This window comes from Dufourea novaeangliae, unplaced genomic scaffold, assembly GCF_001272555.1.
Source record: "Dufourea novaeangliae isolate 0120121106 unplaced genomic scaffold, ASM127255v1 scaffold92, whole genome shotgun sequence".
NCBI classification, from domain to species: Eukaryota; Metazoa; Arthropoda; class Insecta; order Hymenoptera; family Halictidae; genus Dufourea; species Dufourea novaeangliae.
In genome coordinates, this window is record NW_015373967.1 from 235,555 (window position 1) to 258,680 (window position 23,126).

The 23,126-nt window shown below is 46.0% G+C and overlaps 1 protein-coding gene across 3 annotated transcripts in view; it reads left to right on the top strand.

The window, feature by feature from the left end:
* LOC107186774 (complexin) overlaps positions 1 to 23,126 on the top strand; it is a 197,213-nt gene that overhangs the window by 167,911 nt on the left and 6,176 nt on the right. For all 3 annotated transcript variants that reach the window (XM_015574709.1, XM_015574710.1, XM_015574711.1), the window contains one exon: positions 8,465 to 8,628. In XM_015574709.1, the coding sequence (XP_015430195.1) occupies positions 8,465 to 8,628 (164 nt within the window). The remainder of the gene's footprint in view (positions 1 to 8,464; positions 8,629 to 23,126) is intronic.

The window sequence follows — 23,126 nt, forward strand, 5'->3', positions numbered from 1 at the left end:
CTCGCGAGGGAATTTTCCGAGGAGATGGCCAAACACTTCTCATTGGCTCTGGGGATCCTACGGGAGAAGCTGCGATCGCAAATTTGATTCCCAGCTGCACACACACACACACACACACGGTTTCGTCTTGCTCGAGATTCCACACGAGCCCCGATAAATTGTCATCGAAGACCTGAAACAAGTTTCCCCGACGATCCTGAAATCTCGTTCAGAGACACGATAAAAAATTCAATCAACGCCGTTCAATTAATCGAACTCCCCGGATGCTGACGTCGAGAATACCTGATACCGTCTCGCGACCGATTCCATCTTTCCCTTCGTATCCATGTACGAAGGGGATTGGTTGAAACCTGTGCTAATGAACTTCTTGAAATGGTCCCCCTTCCGTCCGTGCAATTGTAGAATCCTTCGTGACGAAGTTAGGCGAGAATAGGCGTTCGTAACGAAACTTGCGAATCAAATATCGGATAAACACGATGGACAGCAGATAGACTCTATATCATTTTTCATAGAGGGAAGAACGTTTCGGGGAAAAAGATAGAGCTCGATCGATTTAATCCGTGGAATTTGTCCGCCATGACGATATTATTCCATTATATTATTTCATTCCGTTAAAAGGATATGTATATATATATATATATATATATATATATATTGGCGACCTACATTTCCGTCGTAATTCCTAGGATCTCACGTGATATCGATCAAGGCTGCCAGCAGGGGAATAGTTTTAATACCATTCGGAAAGAATAAATTCTCCCGATGCGCTGCTCCGTTCCTGTCTGACTAATGCTCGCTTGTACTACTGCCGATACTACGAACACTCGAAACTACAGTTTTTCTTCCTGTGGCGAAATATCCCGCAAACGTTATCGACGTCCATCAATATCCAGAACGAGAAAGAGGTTCCAGCTCGTGGCCACGGATAATGGTATTTAACATCGAAATCACGCCGACTCATATTCACGGAAATTCTACTGCACATGAAAAGATAAACCAGAGGCGAATCGAACGCTCCGCGATTTATTAATTATATACAGTTACTGTTAATTACACAGTTTCACTCAACCTTCGTTTAACCGATGATCGACGCTTTCCTTGTTCATGCCATCGAATATCGCGTATCGACACACGGTTTAATTGACTCTCGAATGATAACAATAACTCGCGATGTTATTGTGATATTTTCCCTTCTGTGCTTCGATGCACGGAGTAGAGGAACGGGGAATAATAAAATGTAGAGGAATAATAAATTATCGTCGGATGGTTGTACGAACGCGCTTCAGGAGTCGCGTCCCGTTTGAAGTTCCACGGTAGGTACATAGTTTCCTCTCCCGCGGGGCCAGTTATCGGAAAATTTTTCATTCTCGCCGTGTACACGGGGAACGAAAAAGGGGTGAGGGGGCGCGTAATCGTTCCCATACACGAAATATCTTACAGCTCGGCGTTCCCAACGATCCCGCGGTGTCCTCTTCCCCGTTCCGGCCGCGGAAGTCATGAAATTCCACGGGACGATGGCCGGGGAGAATTTCATTTTATCAAACGAAAAGTATTCAAACCCGCATACCTGCCCGTTCCTCCATTTTTGGCTATGTCCGCCGGACAGAAAGAATTTGCCGTTGTTCATGGTGAAAAAGACCGAAAAAAAATTAAGACTACGCCACTCTCGCATTGCATATATATGAAATTCTTCTCTAGGCGAGCCGTGAATACGTTTCGTCCACTTAAACAGACAGAACTAATCGTTAGTTAGGACGTTAAGAAAGAGAAACAAACTTTCTATTCTTTATAGTCAAAGGACGTGTCCAGGAGAATGATTTTCTCTGGAGAAGTTTGATCCTCGCCAGGGGACGACGAAAACTAAGGAGTGGCCCGATATCCAGTTCCTCCCTGACAGCCTTCTTTTAGTAATCTCTCTACCCTTTATTATTCGCCTTTAATTAACAGAGAGAAAGTAACATTGTTTAGCGCTTCTGACCGTTTGCCCAGGCGTCTCGTTTCAGCGCGAAAAAAAGAACAAGGACCGCATTCGCGTTAATTTATTCGACAGCGCGTTGGTAACATCACATCCAACCCCCTGCCTGTTCTTTCCACCGAAAGCGTTTTCCCCGAGCTTTTTTCGCCGTAAAAGCAACGCCCAGCCTGAAATCGTGATCCTGGTTGACAGAACCTAGCCACTTTTCACGTCACTTTCTGTCCCGTTACGCCCGCGGAATTTTTAATCGCGCCGCACGTCCGCCTCGAGAGAATCGGTGATCGAAAAGAGGAATCCCGAGAGAAGAAACTCGTAGACGGTCGTGGCTCCAGACAAATGTGAGAATCGTGCGATTATTCGTGGCTGTACTTATATCCCTGGCGAATTTCTAAGACGATATGTTTCCACACTATTACACAACTATATCACAATACAATTCACTCTATGACAAGTACAGAATACTTCTCTAAATCTTACTGCATTACTACTCGGATCCACACTGACTTTCTTTTATTCGGCAGACACTCAACTCACTCGCTTCTCTCTCCCTCTCTCACACACCCTTAAAACTAACAATAACCTTATACCGAAACGAAGCAGATGACACATTGCTGCACGACGCCACCGTTGCAACGACTGCAGGCCATCGACGTGCCTACAATAATGAGACCGTAGGCCTCTCCCACTCCTACGGTATCACGCAGAAAGGACACACGTTTGTCATCCATCTCCGAGTCGCTATGTTTCCAAAACAAACTGCCCCCTACCCCATCCTTTACTCCCTCCGTTCGATGGCTATTTCACCCGTCTTTTACGACTCGTCACGGAATGAATCGCGAGGAGGAACAACCCCGCCGGTCGAGCTTACGTATCGTCGGCCTCGGGGCTCGCTCGTAAACTCGATTGCTCGAAGTTCAAGGGATTAATAAACCTTTGGCGGGGCCGTGAGTCGCAGGATCCAATGGCGGGAGGGACGAAAACCTCCCCCGTCCAGACTAGGAACAACGAGGGGGAGGAAAGAGGGAGGGAAAGAAGAGAGTCACGTTCGTCGGTGATTGCTTTCTCGTGTGCCTTTCGCAACCACCGACACGCGTGGCGGATAATTATCGATGACTATCGCGAGTGTTTCCTTTGCGCTGCACCCTTTATGCTAGCACCATTTCCCTCCCCTTATACGCGTCACTAAACTTCCGACTGAAAAATAAAAACGTTCCCGAGTCTCCGATATCGTCGTGTTTCAGCGCCGTGGAGCGAAAAACAATAGCGATTCCAAAGAGCCTCGCGTGGCCATAAGATTCTCTATTCCTTTTGTTAGAATGTCTTGCGATGCAGAGCAGGGTGGGAGAGTGCGTTTCGTTTATGCTGTTGAAAAATGAGCACGGTCCGTGAATTCTCATTAACAAAAAATATAGGTCGTTTCGGTGGTTGCGTTCGAATCTCGAAATTCTATGCGGCTTTAACTCGAATCCGTACACTGGTTTTAAAAGCAGTCCGTCGTTATTCGGGTCGTTTCAACGTGGTATTCCACTCGAGAAAGTACTGCTTGCGCACGATCTCGTGGCCGAAACAAGTCTCGATTCGATGATAAACGAACAGAGTGCTAATTAGAGAAGACAGACAAACGGCGCGTCATTACCAAAAATTCTAGTAAATTCTCGTTGTGTGTTCGAAGGCTCCTCGGCACTGAACAGTAAATATTTCATAAATTAATGGCCATATGCAGCTGAAACAAATATCATTGGCTTCAGAACTCCAAGCTCTACCACCGTGTTAAACCTCATTAAAAAGGCAGCGTCACATCTAGGAACCTCTCCTTGTCAGTGTTGAGGAGCCTTCGAACACTAATCAATGGTTTACTGTGCGTGACAGAATCGCGCGTCTAATGACAATTGAAAACCTTAATCGTTATAAAATAGTGTGGAAAAAGAAAATATTCAGCAACGTTCCGCGTAATGATCCACAGGAACAAAAAAACGCGAGCTGCACCTCTCTCTCTCTCTCGACTCTTGGCCTAGTTGCGAAGACAGGCCCGAAAGAGGGTCGCGTTGAACGCGACGGCCGTGTCTCGCGCGTTGAAATATCGACGTTGGAGACCGTGAATGACTCCTGGTCCCTCCCTCCGTCATGCTTTTAAAATCATCGTCGGTGTATTCAAGTCCCGGGTCGGTCAATGGATGGCGCAGAGCGGAGAGGAAAATGATTCCCGGCCGCGAGCGTTAATGATTCCGCCGCGAATGTACGTATACATATACACGGTTTTAGACCGCCTAGTACAAAAAAAGGTAGGTTTGCGGGTTTTTATGATTTCTATCTGGGTTGGATTCATGTTTCGTTTACCATGAAATTTACGACTTCTCACGGTGGTCCAGAATAAAAATTTAAAAGCTGCCGAGGAGAACAATAAACGCATGGAACAAAATCTTCCGTGGTTGATAATAAATTGGTTACAATTTTTTATTTAGAAAATAAATGACATTTCTTTTCGAGCAGCTAAATTTTGATGTTGGACCATTATGCAACTGTTTAAAAAGCCTTGCGGTAATAATATTGTCGGAATCGAGCGGTTTCCGATAGAAATGATAATCCTTCCGATTCGAGAAACGTTCAGTGGTACCGCCGCAGAAATATCAAACGGTACAGCTAGGCGGCCAATAGAGTTTTACGAGTTTCCGATCGTCTTCAGAACGAGAGAACGACGACGAGTGTTCGCGATCGATACCGCGATAGAACTAAAACCCGTTCGATCGTTTCGTGTCCACAGGTCGATGAACCCCGTGTGGGCCCCACGGACGGAAGCCGCTCGGATACGGCACGTTTCCGCGAGAATGTCGGTGCAAATGACAATGTCCCACCACCTCCTCCTCCTCCTCCTCCTGCTCCTCCTCCTTCGTCGCTCCATTTGCACCGGGGACAATTGTCCCTCGTTTCGCTGTTATGGCCGTTCTTGTTGCACGAGCACCGGCATAGATGACGTTGTTCCAACGACGCGCGGATGTGAACCATGCCAGCCACCGTCGACGTTCGTAAATCGAGCCACGGACGACACGGCGTCGCCGTCGAAACGACGACCGACGTTTTGCTTTTTATTTCGAGTCGTCCGCTGAAAACATTTATGAAACCGAAAAAAGAAAGGAAAAAACCTGGAACGAAGGGAAGAGAAAGAGAGTCGAATCGATCGCGACGACACAATCGTGAGCCCCTAGACAGCACAATGCTGCCCGCGAGCGAATCGAGAGATTCAAAACGCCTGGAAAATATTCACAGTCCGACTAATAACCAAAGCTCCTCTTCGTTGGCTGGGTGGTGGATTATCGTGACTTGTATCGACGGTGAAAGAAATCTTCGAGACAAAAGGGGGACGGTAAATTGGCTCGCGGGACTGAATGGGAACCCCCGTTCTACCCTCTGAATCGGGTCGGTGGAACTGGGTCAAACAACGCATTGTTTTATTTTATTCGATCGGCGCATATAATGGAAATCAAACGACGGGGCAGGTTTATATCATTCTTGGTTAATCCACGACCACGTGGAGAGGAACTAGGCCAGCCAGACATCGACTGGCGCTCGCGGTTACGATGGTGAACAACGGATCGGTGAGATCGGTGTAATCGGTCCGAATAAGTATATTTAATTAAAGCCGACGTATCATGTAAGTTTACAAGAGATAAGTTTACGAGAGTGGACAATGTGATAAGTAGATTCTATTTCTCTCCTTCGGAACCGGATCTTCGAAAACTCGATAAATATTTTCCAAACATTTATGGACGGTAGTGTATATCGAAGCTACATATAAAATGAATACTTTAAACGGAGATGCAGGATGTCCTATCGGTTCGAACCCAATCTCCACGAAGGCGAATGTTTAAGTAGTCATCGAGGCGATTACAATTACGGCATACCATGGGAATCTGGCTCTAATTTCAGAGGGAGCAAGCACCGGTAAGAGAAAAAAAAACACACGAAGGTGTCAGGGATATAAGGGAAAAGGGTGTAGAATGTAGAAGCGAAGGACGAGGAAGAAAAACAGAACCTGCAAGGGGAAGGAGAATGAATGTTCTCCCTCGACTCGGACTTCAAAGCGCCCGGCACCGTCGTTCCAGCACGCGGAAAACCATCGCCCGGCTCTGCGGGAAACAGTGCAAACAGAACGACACCGAGGATAGCAGGGGGCCCGGCCGGATGGCACCGGAAAGAAAGGGAAAATGGCAGAGAGACACGGCGACGCGCAGCCGGGAACAGAAGTGGTATTAATTTCCTCGAGCCCCGGAGGTCCTGGCACATCATTCTCCGGCAGACAGCCGTAGAGACTAGAATCCCTTTCTCCGTTTCCCCCGTTCCATTCCGACGTGTCTAACCTTCCCGATATTGCCAGGCGTCGCGGCGTTTCTCCCAGCCTCGAGGCGAGTTTCAGTGCGGTTTTTCCGTAAGGTTTTCCCACATCCACGATGTCGCGAAACAGAGGACCCCTATTGTGCCAGCGGGGTCTTCTGTTGGACCGGAAGTGAATCCAGTGAGCTGGTTCCCGCGAGACTGGATTGAAATTTTTCGGGGGTGTACAAGACAGCCGAAAGATTTATCGGGGATTAATCGCGTTCCGATAAACTCGTTCGTCTTCGTCAAAACGACTGCTGGAGGCCACGCGCACGACACGAGGGGGTACGGCTAGGGATGGGATCAAGTTCAATATGTATTTACGAATCCGAGTCAATTTCAATAACCAAGTTTCATTTCATGGGTTTCGATAACTACTCAAAAGAAAGAAAATTTTAATGAGTACTATGCTTGAAATGTAATCATTTTACACAAGTTGCTTTCGAACTCTAGAATGAGTACCTGTAAATTCGAAACTTGTAGTAGTCATCAATCAATTACTTGTAAATAGTTTGATGTTAGAAAGATTCGAACTCTTTACATGTAGTACTCGAATTATTATCGGGCATGTAACTTTTAACAAATTAATATTGTTCACAAAAATATCGGTAAATAAATGCATTTTACAATTGCACAGAATAGACAACTTTGGATCGAAATACTCATAAAAGGTTGGAATCTATTCAGCCAGGGTTTCAGTATACTTTATTCGAACCGCGTTCGTTTAGGTTCGAGTCTACTTAAAAGTATTGCTTTTCTTGTTCGACGTATTTATGAAACATTCGAAACTATTCAGTTAGATTCGAACCTACTTGCAACATACTTTATCCCATCTCTAGGTATGGCACGCGATTTTTCCCCGTCCTCCACGCCGCGATCGCAAACACCGGCCGTTATTTACGGAAGGAAAGAGCATTACGAAAGACAAATTCTCCCTGTTGTTTGCCATTAATTCTGCGAGCGAGCGAACGGGAGAGGAAGGGAGAAGTTAAGAGTGGCCAACAGATTCGCAAACAGCTTTCTTATTTCTCGCGTCAAGCACCAAGGGGTATCGTGTTGCGGGCGGAAAAGCGAACGGGGTGGAAGGATGTGTTTCCACGGTGTAAACACGATTCTGTTTTTTTTTTCTTTTTGCAACCTTGTTGGGGCAAAGTAATAGGCGGACCGAGTCTCGTCTCGAATCCACTTAATCTTTCGGTAAACCAATAAAACTTCGTTAAGACCGCGACAATTTCCATCGGATAGGTTTGTTTCGCTCCGGAACGACATGGAGGAAAGTAACCCTGATGGTTCGCGTCCTTTCTTTTCCACAGCTATAAACTGACTGGTCGGAGAAGCAAATTCGATCGGGAATGACTCCCGTGATTCACGACGAACAGACCAAACATTCTTAACTAAACATACGCCCGTGGTAGCGAAAGGGTGAAATAGAATAAGGGAGGTATGACGATCCCTTAATGTTATCCTATGTAGAAGTTGAATAGGACTAAATTTGTCCACTGACAATCATGGACAGTGATTATTGGGTTATTTCTTCCTGATAAAATCTCGTATATCGCGAGAACAATAACCACCAAGTGATTGTACAGGGTGTGTCCTGTAACAGGTGGTGCAACCGAGCAATTCAAGCACGAGGGGAGAGACTTTCCAGTTTGTCGTGAATCGATCGAGACACTGCTACAGCCGAAATAATCTTCGCTGGGAGAATCTGACGTATCCCCGGAATGGCGTTACGATGTACAACGGAACAACGATATCGTCTTCAGCTATCGGGTTGATTTACAATGTTTGCTCCCCAGGGTAAACCGTTAGTTTCTCACCGTCGTTGTCGCCCCCCACCCCCCGCCCCTATCCCGACGGTTTGTATACCGAGCATAACCGCGAGTGAAACTACGAAGAAGAAGCTTCCAACGATCACGGAGTAATCGATCGTTACAACAAGTTAATATATCGCAGAGGGGAGATGAAAAATATCCATTCTCTATCGGATGCCATGCGTCTATTTCTTCTTCTGTCCTTGTTCTACCGCAATATGCTATTCTTATACTATATTGCAACATGTTCTTCGTAAAGAATCGATCATCTTTCTACAAATGTTTTCTCTGTTTTGTTTCGTAGGAGCCGTTGGTGGCGAAGGCGGAGACGAAGATGACAAGGAGAAGGAAGAGGAGGCCGAGAGGGAAAGGCAAGAAGCCATCCGGGAGGCTGAGGAACGAAGGAAGGAGAAGCACCGCAAAATGGAAGAGGAACGGGAGAAGATGCGACAGGAAATCAGGGACAAGGTAAGAGATAATAGTCCTCTCGGTAAATATCATCGCTCCGAGGCAAATAGTAGTTCTGCCGGCGCGTGCCTCATCTAAAATAACCCTAACCGTCTCTCGTGTCGTCTGGTTGTATATGGCTGAATACTGGAAATCTTTGCCTCGAAAGTGTCCTACGATAATTTTAAAGGTGGACTTTCTCCGAAACCGTAACATTCGCGCAAGTTTACGATCCTCGAAGCAGCCACACACAGGTCCTACCCTTCTGGTGTCCAATTAAACCGCGTTTCCTGTGTCGACTATGAATGAGCAGAATTGAAAATGGCGTAGCTGGTTCTTCTGAAAGACCACGGAAGAAGTCGTATTCGCGTGATAAAACCTCGACCGTGTCGTCTCGCTGTCCTTAACAGCTTCAAAGGAGTTACGTTTAGGAGACGCGCGTTGAATAGGCAAACTACAACCGGGAAACGCGTATGAATGATAAAAAGGCGCGGCGGATCGAAAGTCTTCCCGGTTATTTACAAAAATGTACATACACGGAGACCGCCTGTGTATGTTGCTCCTCGTTCAAATCCCAGAGGCACGTAAGTTATATACACTTGTGTGTGTGTATCGAATGCCTTCTGGGAGCCCGATGGATATGCTCGAAAATTTCAAAGCTCCGCGGCGCTCCGTCTAAAAGGAGCACGTTAAAGCGGATATTTTTCGAGAGCATCCGCGATACACTCTCGAAATAACTCGACACGAGGATTCCCGACTCGGGGATACGCATCCATTAACATCGTAGCTGAGGTGGATGTTCCCTGAATAGACTTCAAAACCTTCTTAAAACAAGACGAGCAAAATTATTGATACAAATATTGTATACGTCATATCAAACTGAGATGATTTTTAGATTAAACAACGCGTAAAACGATTAAATGAATTTACGCTAGAATCTTAAAGTGGCAATAATTGGGACATCTACCCTACAAGTTTTCCCATTACTCTCGAGTCTTTAGAATGTCTTTTCACCGCCTACTTGGAAAAAAGAACACCTGGCTTTCGTTTGCGGATGGATGTCTCCGGTTCGGAGCCAGCACACCGCTTGTCGGACAGAATTTCATCCTCTCGTCGCACAGGGTATTAACCAACCTTCCCTGATTCCACGGTGAAAAATGGCGTACCAGGCTGAAGAATACCTCTATCGTATCTCCTGGTACCGCGATATTACCGATCTCTTAATATCGCGGGCCGTTCGTGCAGAGACTTCCAGTAAAATTAATTCCTTCTCTCCAACTGGCGGTTGTTCGTGAAAAAATCTAATATTTTATGATCGCCTTTCCCCGGGACGGGTCTCTCCCTCTTTCCCGTTATCATTGGTAGAGACGAACGGACATTATCGAAGATTATCGCTCGAAACCGATGGTTTCCGTCAGCCGCGATAAATCTCCCTTGTGCTGCGATCTATCCCGCGATCTCTGTCCCCCGTGCCAGCCACATCTCGAACCACGGTGAAAAATGAGGCGTGGACGATTTTTATTGCCAGCCAGGATCATCGATTTTTTCCCCCTTTTTTCCCCCTCGTGTTCCAAGCGTCCATGTAAGGACACGTTCGGGAACCATTAATTATGGCGACGGTGGCGAGCCGAACGTACATTTTAATTTTTATAGCGACACGGCGAGCCGACCTTTCCCTCCTGCGATCGTTACTCGGTATTATTGTGTCGCACGGGACGTGTATATCGTGTTCAAGGCGTGGACTTCGAGATCGAACAACTTCAAAACATTAGAACATAGTTTCCCATTCTTTTTCGACTCATAACCACCTTTTCAAAGCTTTTTTTTGTTCAGTGCAAATTCTTCGAGTAAACTATCTCTATATTTATTATAAAATTTTCAAGTGTGGTTGGATTAAAAGCAGCAGTAACATAGAGACCTTTCCGAGCATTTATGGATAATTTACTCTAGTCGGCCGATGATACGTAGTCGCTAAAATTTGAACACCTCTTTCAAGGTCTTAGACAGCGACGATTTCCAATTACACTCCATGAACGTCATACGATGAGACAGAGGATCGATCGGCATGTATCCCACTCGCCTCGATGAACATTCTAATCAAAATATCCACGGGGAATCCACTCGACAAAGGACGTCCCAGTTTTCCCGGTGGCGTCGCGGGCTCCTTTGTACGTACAATAGTTCCGAGCCGTCGAAACACGGAAACGCGTTAATTATCTAGCCGGAGCTAACCGATTTCATGACGATGCGACGCCGTTATTTCGTCAACGGCAATCACGCTAATTAGTCGCGTTACCGGCTGACGATACGTAACCGTTTGATCAACATGGAGAGAGCATTGTGTCGCGGGGCGAACCGCGGCATTTCGTAATCGCATCCCTCCCGATAATGACGCTAACGAATAATCATCGAGTGGCGATGCGCGTGCGCGAGCACGATTATTTTCACGGTTCCTAGAGCATTCATGGGGGAGGAAGAGAGAGAGAGAGAGAGAGAGAGAGAGAGAGAGAGAGAGAGAGAGATGAGTAGGTGACTCTGCAAACTTTCGCGCCCGGGGACAATTTCGATCGCGAACAATGAGCGATAATGGGGCCAGTCAATGTTCCCGTGGATCTGATGTGTCCCCCGCGGGCCGAAAAATAGAACGTTCATTTCAACTGCTGTGGTACAGCCGTTATTCCGAAAATACCGTCTCGCGATTAATGCATTTATTTCGATACCCACACGGTGGTTCGTTTGACAAAAGTAATATTGTATTCTCTTTAAAAGAGTATTGGGGTATTTGAGTGTTCGAAGGCTCCTCGCCACTGAACATTAAATATTTCATAAGCTTCAGAATTCCAAGCTCTGTCTCTGTGCAAAATCTCATTAAAAAGTCTGCATTACACCAAGGGACCTCTCCTTGTCACTGCCGAAGAGCCTTTGAACACTCATCGCGGATTTACTGTACATACTGCGTGTCTAGGAGCAATTTCCGCGGGAACGAGGCCGCGAAACAGAGGAATCCACGCAAACGGAAAGGATGTATAGTAACACGGGTGTATCCGATCAGTTCGGGAAATGTCGCACAGTGGCTCTCGTAATCGCTGTTTTTCCTCGCGCGGATTAACGGCGTGTTCTTTGAAACGGGCAAGAGGGAGGATCAGGACAGGAGAAACGGGATCGTAAATTCAGGAGACCGAAGTATGGTCGCAGGGACAAATAGGTGTAGTCAAAGAGAAACGCGGGCAATTTATTAATTTTCCTGAGGAAAATTTCAACGGAGATCTCTCTCTGTCTCTCTTTCGGCCACGATTACCGTGTAAATACCCCAGGGGAGAACCGAACACCGCTACCACCCGCGACAAAGGGAAGTATAATTCGTCGCCGACAAGACGTTAATCTGGCGAACGTCAACGAAAAGATAAATTGTTCGCGATGGACGAGAACTCTCTCTGGAGATGAGCGAACTTGTTTCTCGCTCGTTCGCGCGTACATACGCCAGGCAAGAACAGAGCAAGTTAAAATGCAAATTTGATTACGGAAACGGGAGAGAGACATACCCCCACTTCGTCACGTTTCCCCGGGACGACGTTCCGCCCACGTAATAAATATGTCCACGCGTGTACACGTACGCGTAATTCGCCCACGGCACGAAGTCAGCCCCGCGCCACGACTGTTTATCGCAATCTATAAACCGAGCAAGGCTCGAGATCATTTCCGTGAACGTGAGTCGCGGTTGAACGGAATCGTGGAAATCTACGTTAACACAAAAACTACCAAACCCGTCAAAATGACAGATTGCAGGTTTCTTATTTAACTATTACTGGTGATATTCTACGTTTCATCTGATATTACGGTGACTCGGAAAATTGTTCATAGAAAGCTGCGACATTTATTCCATCGGATTACGTACCAGACTAGAAATCTTATTTCAAAATTAAGAAAGACTTACCACGAAACCATGATAAAAGTAAAAGTCACGAGGATATCTAAACAGAGGGTGCATAACAATTTCTAGATTTAATTGCAATTTGGAAAGTATGTATACGAACGAACATGTGAGTCACTGTATATGTCCCCGTGATAGTTCTTCTACGAAAGTACAGTACCAACTATTTTCATGGTAGGCTTCGTGTGGTGATCACGGTAAAAATCAAAAACTTCTTTTCGAAACGTTTCGAGACTCTCCTCGCATATTCTGTGTCCAGGGCAAGTTTGCGCGTTCGCACCGCCCCGACGCGACGTCCAGGCATAAAACATTTACGAGTGCGCGCGCCACGATGAAACTGAATTGTTTATCACGACTCGCGGGTGCCGACTAGGCTGACGGGGAGCCATTGTTCGCAAGTTCTGCCACCACTGGTGCTCCTTCGCCGACTGGTCGACAGACATTAGTAGTTCTTAGGGATTTCTTGTTGTTCTTGTTACGAGAACGAAGCACTTCCGTCGAGTCTGAGTGAAGGTACCTACATAATATCGCCTAGCAAAAGTTAAATCGCTGTATATTGAATAATAACTGATATTTTTGTTCGTGGTTTGTCTCAAAGTAAAGAGAAATTTATTTGCGTTTCGTGTTGCATAAGTTAGAACCGTTGAAACTCACAGATTTTGAATTGGGACTAAAAAAACGTAAGACTTTCAGAAATCGAGTTCTGAAAAAAGTGTACCTAATATCGCTTACTCTATTATGTTTTAAAAAAACCGTGTTTATTATTATACATTTTGACACGGTTATGATTCACCAAAGTACTTCCATTTCTATAATTGTCTCCTGCATATGGTTAGGTAGTTTGCGAGATATAACTGATGGCGATATTAGGAACATGGGCGGTATTAGATACTTTTACCCTATACCAAACGTAGAGGCGAAAAATAATTTTTCCGATGACGTTCCATTGCAAAAGGAAAAAAACAAAAAACAAATAACCTCCCCCCCCGACTAGCACAATGAACCATCCAGTGTTCGAATGGTTTTGCAACGCAACCGATTTACCGCGAAACAAGCGACGGGATGAAAAAGAATCGAACAAAGGGATGAAGAGATGGAAAAGGACAAACAGACGTCATGCTGGATCGTACCATTGTCAATTCTGATGTATTGTCCTGTCATAGGGGAGGGAGGTAGTCAACGCGCCTGACATGACCTAGATGAAATCGAGGACTCTTACCGGAATAATCGGGAAAAATACGTGACCCGATGGTATATACGCCATTGTACCGCGGTAAATGAATAACTCTCGAACCGCCAGGGAGCGGGGATGGTGTGTCGCGCAATTAATTCTTTCGGCGTCGTGTTTGTTCTCGGATCGAGTGCTTGTAAAATTACCAGCGTTCTACGCGTTTTGCGATGGTAGTAGCATGCACACCACTTGTGATAAACGAGTCCTCCCACGCAATCGTCTCTTCCCCCTCACGCCAAACAATCGACAACTTAATTGGTACGCTGCTTTTGACGTGTTTCGGGACAGAGGGGAGAGTGAAACATTATGACACTTTCGGAAAACCAGAATGAATGTTGAACTGAAATTTTCTTTACCCCTCTGTCAGAAAAATCGGGGAGGATCTGTCGTTAAATTCGAGAATGAACGGACCCGAACCGAACCGAAACCACGAGAGTCGCCTTTCACCGAACGTCCAAGCAAGCACCTCCTCTCGCCGGACCGTTCTCAGACGAGATCGAAATCGATTTCGCGGAAAATTTACCGTAGAGCATAGAGCACAGATCAACGAAAATTGAAACCATTTCCCATCGGTGAACGCGGATCGGGATACGCGGGGAAAAGCACCGTTCCGTTCCTGAAATATTACACCCTCGTTAACAGAAACGAACTCTATCCAAGAAGAGAGGCATCTCGTTACCGAACACGAGTTTCCACCGATTTCGAATTCACCTCCGGCAAACCGAGAGCTCTGTTATCTAGACAAATTTCGTGTTTCACGACTTCCAACCTGATCGGACGCGTCTACAGAAACGCATTCTATTCTCTTCGGTTCCAGACGCGATGAGATTGGGGTCGCCCGAGACGGGAAACTACTCTCGATCGGAGTTAATAAAAATTGGTAGTTCATTAGAAGCAGACATCGTAAATCCCCTTCCTACCCTGATGAAAGTTATACTAGGATATCTCCAGGGTTCTCCCTACACTCTTGTCGGAGCTATTGCCGGCCAGATAGAACTCGAGATATAATAATAACATCGGTGATCCCCACGAGAATGAAGATGTATTCTTAAGCGGAAGCTATCCCGGAAAGAAGCTTTTCTTCGGTAATCGCGTCGGCGTCGTCGGGTCAGGGAAAATCCGATTACGAGCCCCGTCTAATGATCATCGGGAAGAGATTTTGTTACACGGCTCTTAAGAAATTCCGAGGGGGACCCCTACGTCCGGGTGGAGGATCCTTGGCAAGAATACCTTGCCCCACGGATAATTAAAAATAACGGAACATCGTTCGCAATTGATACGAGGTGCGCCGTTAGTAGCCTTACCGTAAGTCTTGATTTAGTTGCGGTACCGAACTCTGGTAATTGAAGATTCGCGAATTTGAAAGAGGGCGGTGAACAGAGAAAAGATCCACGGACAAAATCCCAGGAGTGATGCTAACCAATCGTCACGGTTTGTCATCGTGTACGAATTTGTAAAAAATTTTACAAAATCTAAAAGTTACAAACTCAAAGCGACAAATTGTTTCGCTCACTGTTCTTTGTCTCCGTGTCTGAAACACCAGTGTCTTGGCATTGAGTCGATTATTAAGGAGTTTCAGAATCTTCACAAATTTCCAAGAAATCTCCACAATTTCTGCTGTCAAAGCGCTTATACCGTATTGTGGAGACTTCTTGGAAATCTGTGAAGATTCTGGAACTCCTTAATAATCGATCCGTAGCCGAGACACCCGTGTTTTAGGCACCGAGACCAAGAACAGAGAGAGAAACGCGGGATATAAACTCCTCCGCTTTTGTTCCGGGTCCTTCAAACAATGTAACAGTTGACAAAAAGAATTGCACAAAGACGAACTCTACTGTACCAACAGGAACGCGTCCAGTCTGTTTCTTAAACGATTTCTTGCGCAACTACAAAGAAGAATAATTCCACGGGCGGCGCTTTGAAACGTTGCCCTTTAGCGGCAAAAGAATGATAAAGCACGGTTGGAATTTTTCGCAGAAGAACGCTTTGCCTCTCAGGCACAGTCTCCGCGATGTGCAAACCCGATTCGAGCAAGTTTGCAGAACGAAAACCAACCGAGATCGTCTCTCTGTCTTTCTCGTCTCTCAATTAACTCGGACAATTAATTAAAAATCCTGCAGAGACTGGGCGGCGAGCCAGCATCCGTCGTTGGTCGCGTTGATTCCCGTTCGAGGGACCGAAGAGGGAACCAGCCTACGCAACTAAACCGATCCCAGTCGATATACCATAATGGGCCCGGCCTGATGGATCCTTCTAATTAAAAAAATCCCTCTCTCGAGAAACGTCCGATAATGGAAACGGAACGACGTCGAGAGAGAAAGATTCGATCGAACGAGAGGACCGCCGCCATGTCCTCCAAGACGGTGGTGAATTATTAAAATTTTTCGACCAACCCCCTCCCCCTCGGGATAGTTAACAACCGTTTTATTTCCCCTCTTATTCCCTCCCCCTTCATCACCATCTCGATTCATGAATATTCCATCGAGCCTCGATCAATAGCAATCTGCAAACACCGGGAGCATCGGGGACTATCGCGAGGCCGAAACTCTCTCCGTAGGAATCCCGTTAATTTTCCGCGGGGGAAGCCATTTAACTGGCGCAACAATGATGCAAGGCGAAGTTGCGCAACTGTTTCGATTCCCCTGTAGGTGTAGGTTGGCTGCTGATGCTCGTAAATTCCGAACGCCATTATACAAACAATAATGTTCGGTGGAGGAAGTGCCAACGGGCGTGGTTCCGCTGCGAATCCTCCTTGCTGCGAGATAATATTTTACAATGCTCTCCCCCTCCTGTCTATGAACGGCCCAAGCGTACAAATTCCTATCAGCGTTTGACGTTTCAATCTAAACGGGATGGCGACGCCAGTGCAAGCACACAAGGCCCACGGTTTCCCCGTTCCTCCGTACACGTTGATCATCCGACTTGTAGGGAGGGAGTCGAGTAATTGTTTCGCCCCAGTTTCCGCGATCTGCGAGTCGATAAACGCGCCTGGTAATAAGCCTCTGAACACGGCCAAAGACGATTTCATCGAGGTATATGCACGTACACTCGCGAGTGTGTAGCCGGTTTCGCGAATACTCGCGTTCGTGACTCGTGACTCGCGGCCCAAAGAATACCACGAAACGTGAAAGTTTCGTCGCAAATATTTGCGGCGTTTCACGTTCCGTCGAGTCTAACACACTGTCCGGGTGCGGGTGTACCGACGTTAAACGGATAACAATGGAGGAAAGGGGAAACGTGGAACGTCAAATCCCGCGGAACTTTACGGGCAACTCGGCGACGACGACAAACTTTCCCCGTCCCTACACTGGATATCGCAGACGAAAAATCCCCACCGCGAGATTTTCGTCCTGTTGTGTATAGAGGGTAGATCACGAAACGTGATCAGCTTAGATTTTCTCTTAATGTTTCTTTGGTTTAGAAGAAAAAAAACTTATTTGTTATTATGCTGGCAGTAGAATCATCTAAGCTTATCACGTTTCCGTGGTCCACCCTGTATATCCCCGGATCAGCTGTTTAAAATTTCATCGTTTTCACTCGGTGGTCTGGGTTAGGTCTCTTCTCGAGGTTTCCAGAGTTTCTCGCGGTCGCGTGACGCAGCGATATTTTCTCCGAATGGGGTCTCGCCAGGAGGGTTAAAAGAACCGGTAAACGACGGAGACCGAGGAGATGGAGCAACCCGGAAATGGAGAGTGGCGGCTACCCGTCACCGAGAATCGCGGGGCCTGACCCGAACCGGCCATAAATCCGGCAAGAAACGGACAGCATGAAATAGGAACAGCCATATGGAATCTGGGGATGGGGGGATTCTAATATGATACGCTGGGATTTATCGTTGCGGACGGTAGCCACGGCCAGTATATCACGATCTTTGGTAGTATTATCGGAGGGAAGGGAAGGAAAAAAATATTCGTCTCGCGCGTCGCTAAACTGATCGATACACGGTTTTCGATGGAGGGAGGAGATGGGTACAATTGCTTCGATGTATGCCATTTTTTTAGTTAACTGATAATTTTTTTCCCAGAAGAGACGTTTGAAGAAAAAAAAAATAGAATCCAAAAGCATTTTATCCGTAAGACTATTCCGTGGAAGCTGCGGCTGGGCAACGTATAACAATCAAGGAAACATCGAGATGTCGGCCCTTTTTCCTCGATCGATCGATCTAACGTCGCACCGCTTTTCGACTCCGTAAGAGGGAAGAAGGAGGGGTGGCGGGGGATAACGTTGCGCGGTGCCATCTCCGGTACTTTGTTCCATCGCGACACGGGGCTTCCTGCTCTTCCCGAGAAATTGCCGAAGGAACGACATTATTGCACGTTGTCGTGACCAATACCCATCGACGTCGACGTCGTTGTACCCCGAACGCTGTATTTTATTATGTACTTTATCGAATCTACCCCGATGCCCCGGCCAGCTGTTCCAGTCTGTTCGCCGCGGGCGGAACCGATGTTCCAGCGAATGGCCCCCGCCTTCGTTGCTCAATCGGCGGCGAACGTTGATAAGTATAAACGCAACGAGTTCATTGTTCCCAGAGCGTTCTGTTGTTTTTCATTCGTCGATCGACGAACGCTAAACGACGGAGAACAACGCCTCGTGTGATCATTTTTCGAACCGAACAAGAGATTCTTGGATTGTTGCTTATTCGTATAATGTAATGCTTTGTTATTTCGTCAAGTTCTTAAATGTTTTAAAGCAAACTCGTTTGCACTTACCAGTTCCCGAAATAATGATTCTGGAAAACCATCTACATTTGAAAATCCTAACAAGGGCTAGGAAGGATCAGATATACAATCCTCGAGCGTTTAATTCGTCACGATCTTACACAAACATCGTGTTCGTCGGTGGGCCCTATTACAGAAGAAATCGCGAGCGTCAGAGATAAGACCATCCGCGGCAAGCAATAACGACTCTCGCGGGCTCGTGTCACGGAATCACGGTGATACGCGGGGTTCGAGTTGCAACCGCGAATAGAACGATACGTAGTCGTAAACCAACGAGATACCGGTCTTTTTTTCTTTTTCCTCTACATTTTGATAGGGCCGTGTTCGCGGAAGGGCGGAGGAAAACTGTTGTAACGTCAGTAACACGCGAACACGCGATCTTTGTGCAGTCACGAGCGAGGGACCGCGCCTTTGCAACGCTAGCAACTGCACTCGTTGCATAGCTCGATTTTGCAGACTATCCCAGTATCATATTCAGCGCGAATACAACAGCTCTTTTTTCAGCGAAGAGCAATTTCGAGCGGACTCTGTTGTGGCGATCGAACGGCTCGGAGATGACTGGTTCGTATCGATAAATCGAAGTATGATTGATAATGCAGGACGATTATTCATGAAGACAGATGATAAGGATAAACGGGGATATAAGTCTTAGTGTACCAAAGTATCAATATTAAAATAGTTACGTAAAACGCATAGAGAAGTTTGCAACGGACAAGTCACATATTTTACTTTACGAAATTTTTGTGAAACGAATTTCTGAAGCAGCATATGATAATACCAAAAAAAAACTAAACAAGTAAAGTAAGAGTTCGCAGTATCACATATGCAATTTATAGGATCTGAATTAACCATTGATGATTATTACAATTGGCGTATAAACGCGAAGCGGAAAAAATGATTTAGATAACCCCTATAGGGAAGAAGGTGCGAACAAAGGTGCGATCTAGTGAATGAGGAGAAATATGGACGCATAAATACATCGAGCAGGTGCGAAGGAACAGGATTATTTATGTAAATAGGCCTCGCGCGTGCACGAACTAAATTTCCTTGAATTTCATAACGGGGAATGTCGCAGGCTGTCGCGGATCGATTTTAACATCGGAAAACTGCGTTGTATGGAAAGTATGGATAAACAGAGCACGAGAGAAAGGAGAGTGCCAAGTTCATTCCACCTCATCCCATAAATAACATAATCGCTTCAGTCTTATATTAAATAACGTAGAATTAAAAATTCATTTTCAGAAGTATGTGAACAATTATGTAAGTCACTGTATATACGGTTTAGGAATAATGTAACGTGTATCGACCTATTTCCGATCGCGACACAGATCATGCCCCCGACGTCGGGTCCCCGTGGATATTCCAAGAGCCTCGCATGCCACGCATCGATACAAAAGAACACAATGTGCTCGAGTATCGACGAGGCGTTTCACCGTCAACGTTCTCGATATCCAAATGCCAATGGTTGTCTTTCCCCGGCGTAGATCCAACGCGTAGGAACACACCGGTGCAAACCGGCTTAGCAAGCAAGGGACGAACACTGGGGGCGGTAAGCAGGTGGCAAAATAGGGAGGAGAAGAGAAACAGACAGCTTTCCAATTTCACAAATTCATGACCCACGGAGAAACTCCAATGTATGTGTGTGTGTGTCTCTCTTCGCCAGACAGACTGGTGTCAATAAAATCGCATGGAAATACACTGGAAAAACGGAGCCCCGCCACGTATCGAACTGACGGGAAAGTCAGGGATAATACTCGGTTTTAAATCAGCCAACAGACGGGCGGCATTTCCTTATTTTCCCGTCATTCGTCCCGTCTTGGTTGCGTTACCATTTTCCCTCGCGATCCACGCGTCTTTCCTAGGCTAGGTAACGAATCTGTACATAAGACAACGTGCCTTCGAATCATATTGATCTGAAGGGAATGTGAACGCGAGCGATTGTACGCTGCATCTGCACTACGTAGCAACCAGTGTTATATAACAAATTACTGTATAACCTTGCTATACAACATGTTGTTATAACTTGTTACAAGATTATACATTTTAGACAAGTGTGTATAACAAGTTTGCACAACTTTTCGCATTTCATTATTAACAGTGGAGTTACACATAATGGACAGCATATAACTTACTATATGACAAAAAAAATATTATGTAACATCTTTTTTCTTCATGTTTTTGTAACGAGCATTATAACTTTGCTATGTAACGTGTTACGCTATACAAATAGTGGAAACGCAGCTTCAGATCTGGCGTTAGAAACGATTGTCCTTCGCTTCGATGTTTCACCTCCAATACGATCATCCAGAATCACAATCCCGCACTGCGGTAGCTCGTTGTATCGGTCGCGAGGATCGTTGGATCGTATACCGACGTTGTAGTTCTCGCCGTTTAAAATCGTATCGGTCGACGACGCGACGCACGGAACAGAGGCTCGATCGGGCGCAAGACACGAACTATGTACGTGTCAGGATAATTAGGTTTCGACGCGATAATTAAAATCCGACGTCGACGATCGATATCGTGTTCGGCACGAATACCCTAGCGGCTGGTGTCAAAGGTGACTGCGCGGCGCGCGCTCCCCCCGATGGGGTCGACTAAGGGGTAGGGGTACAAGAAGAAGCCAGACGACGACGGGCGAAGGCGAGCGCAGACGAGAGAAACGGAAGACGGATGACGACGACAGGAGACTCAACAGGGGAGCGGAACAGGGAACGATCGGAGGAGAAGGGCAACGCGAAAAAGGCGAACCCTTCCCCGGACAGCCGCGGAGGACAAGGGAAGAGAGAAGATTGAACTTAACTGGGGTCAAATTGACTCTAGTAGGGAGTCCCTGCATTCAATATGGCGACTTCCTAATAGAGTCAGGCTGACTCCTTTTAAGACGTTCACCGGAGGACCATCGGAGGAGTGTACTTAAGGATGCGCTCAACGATATTACGGCTACTTATATCGCAATAGCGTCGGTTATAACGGGTGTCTGCGGAATGGTTGACTGGCTGCATTTAGATTCTTTTATCTTTCAGGCGTTTAACCGCCAGAGCTAGTAGAATCCTATTTCCATGCATCGCTATTTTTTATTCAACTCTGAGATTTCCGTAGCACCTTTTTTGTTCGTGTACTTGATTATCTACCAGGCGGTGATTGTAAGAACGAGTGATAACGTTATTGTTATACTAAGCTGTCAAATTTTACGTATAAAGTTCAAAATAGTTAATAATTGTTTAGTAATTTGTTTGGAAATAAATTTATTACACGATCTCTATATACTAAACTGATCAGGAATTAGGTTCCGATCGGCAACTGGGTCCGTGACATTATGGGCTCGGCGATTAAAACCGTGACACGCGGTTTGATCGATTCTTCTCCGCGTCTCCGCCCGATAAAGCGTTCCGTAATATACGAATTATTCTCGACCAACACACGGATAATTGCACGAGGTTTTAATGTGCGACCCTATGCACGCGCAATTACAAAATTAATTTACGTAACAGGCCAAGCAGGTTTAATTGAATTTCATTAATTACTCCGAACCGGCATTAATCAAATATTGTAAAAGCGAGCTCGGACGATCGATCGTTCTCTCTCCGATGGCAAACAGTGTCGAAACTGAAAAAGGAGATCACGCAACAATTTTTTTGTCGAACGCGGCAATGACCTCTTTTCTGTGTATGTGTGTTTTTTTTTTAATTTCCTTGTAACGAAGCGACATCGCGAAAATATTCGCTGATCGTTAAAAATAATCGTGATTCCGCCAGCAAAATTGAAATCGGACCCGTGCGTGCCACCGGGTTTCAAAATTGCTGGAACACGAACTCTCTGTCCCAAATTCTTTCGCGAATGAAATCACCGCGACAACCGTCCATTCGATAAAATAAAAATACCGGTAACGAAAAATATAAAAAAAAATCACGCAAATTCGTTGAATCGCTCCGAACCACTGGTACCGCCGAACCCAATTTTTCTTCCTCCGTTCGTGATCCGCGTACACACGCGCGTCTGAACGGCCGACTTTCTGCCTCCACCCATCCCTCCCCTACCCTCGTGGCTGGCTAACGAACAATTTACAAATAACTGCGTTTGCTCAACGCGGTCGGGTCCGATGCTTGCCCAGAGTCACGTGATAATTAAGCCGATTGTGAGCGACAGAGAAACCATGGGAATACTAATGCTGTAACAGGATAGCCTGGCCCGATATCGACGTTCGCGCAGAAAACGTCGACACTTACGAAATTGGAGTCGTTAAAAGCTCTCCTACCTACCTCTTTCTCTCTCTCTCTCCCCCTCTATTTGTACTAGAAACGAAAAGATTCATTCCAGTGTACCTATTAAAAAGAGAAAAACAATGCAGTAGCTCAAGCATTTTGTAGAATTTGGCCCGATGCACACGACGTCGTTGCGATTTCGCAATGGAGACGGTCTGCGATTTAGCAGGTTTATATTTCTAATGATGCAATGCGCACGAGCGTACGATTGCGCTACGATATCGCCGATAATATTCATTGTTATAATGTCATCGCTGCAAAATCCCAACGACGCACAGTGGCAGGACGAATGATGAAAAATAATCTTCATTTATCATCCATATAAAACTACTATTATAATTTCAATAATCGTAAAATAAAGAATCTGTAAT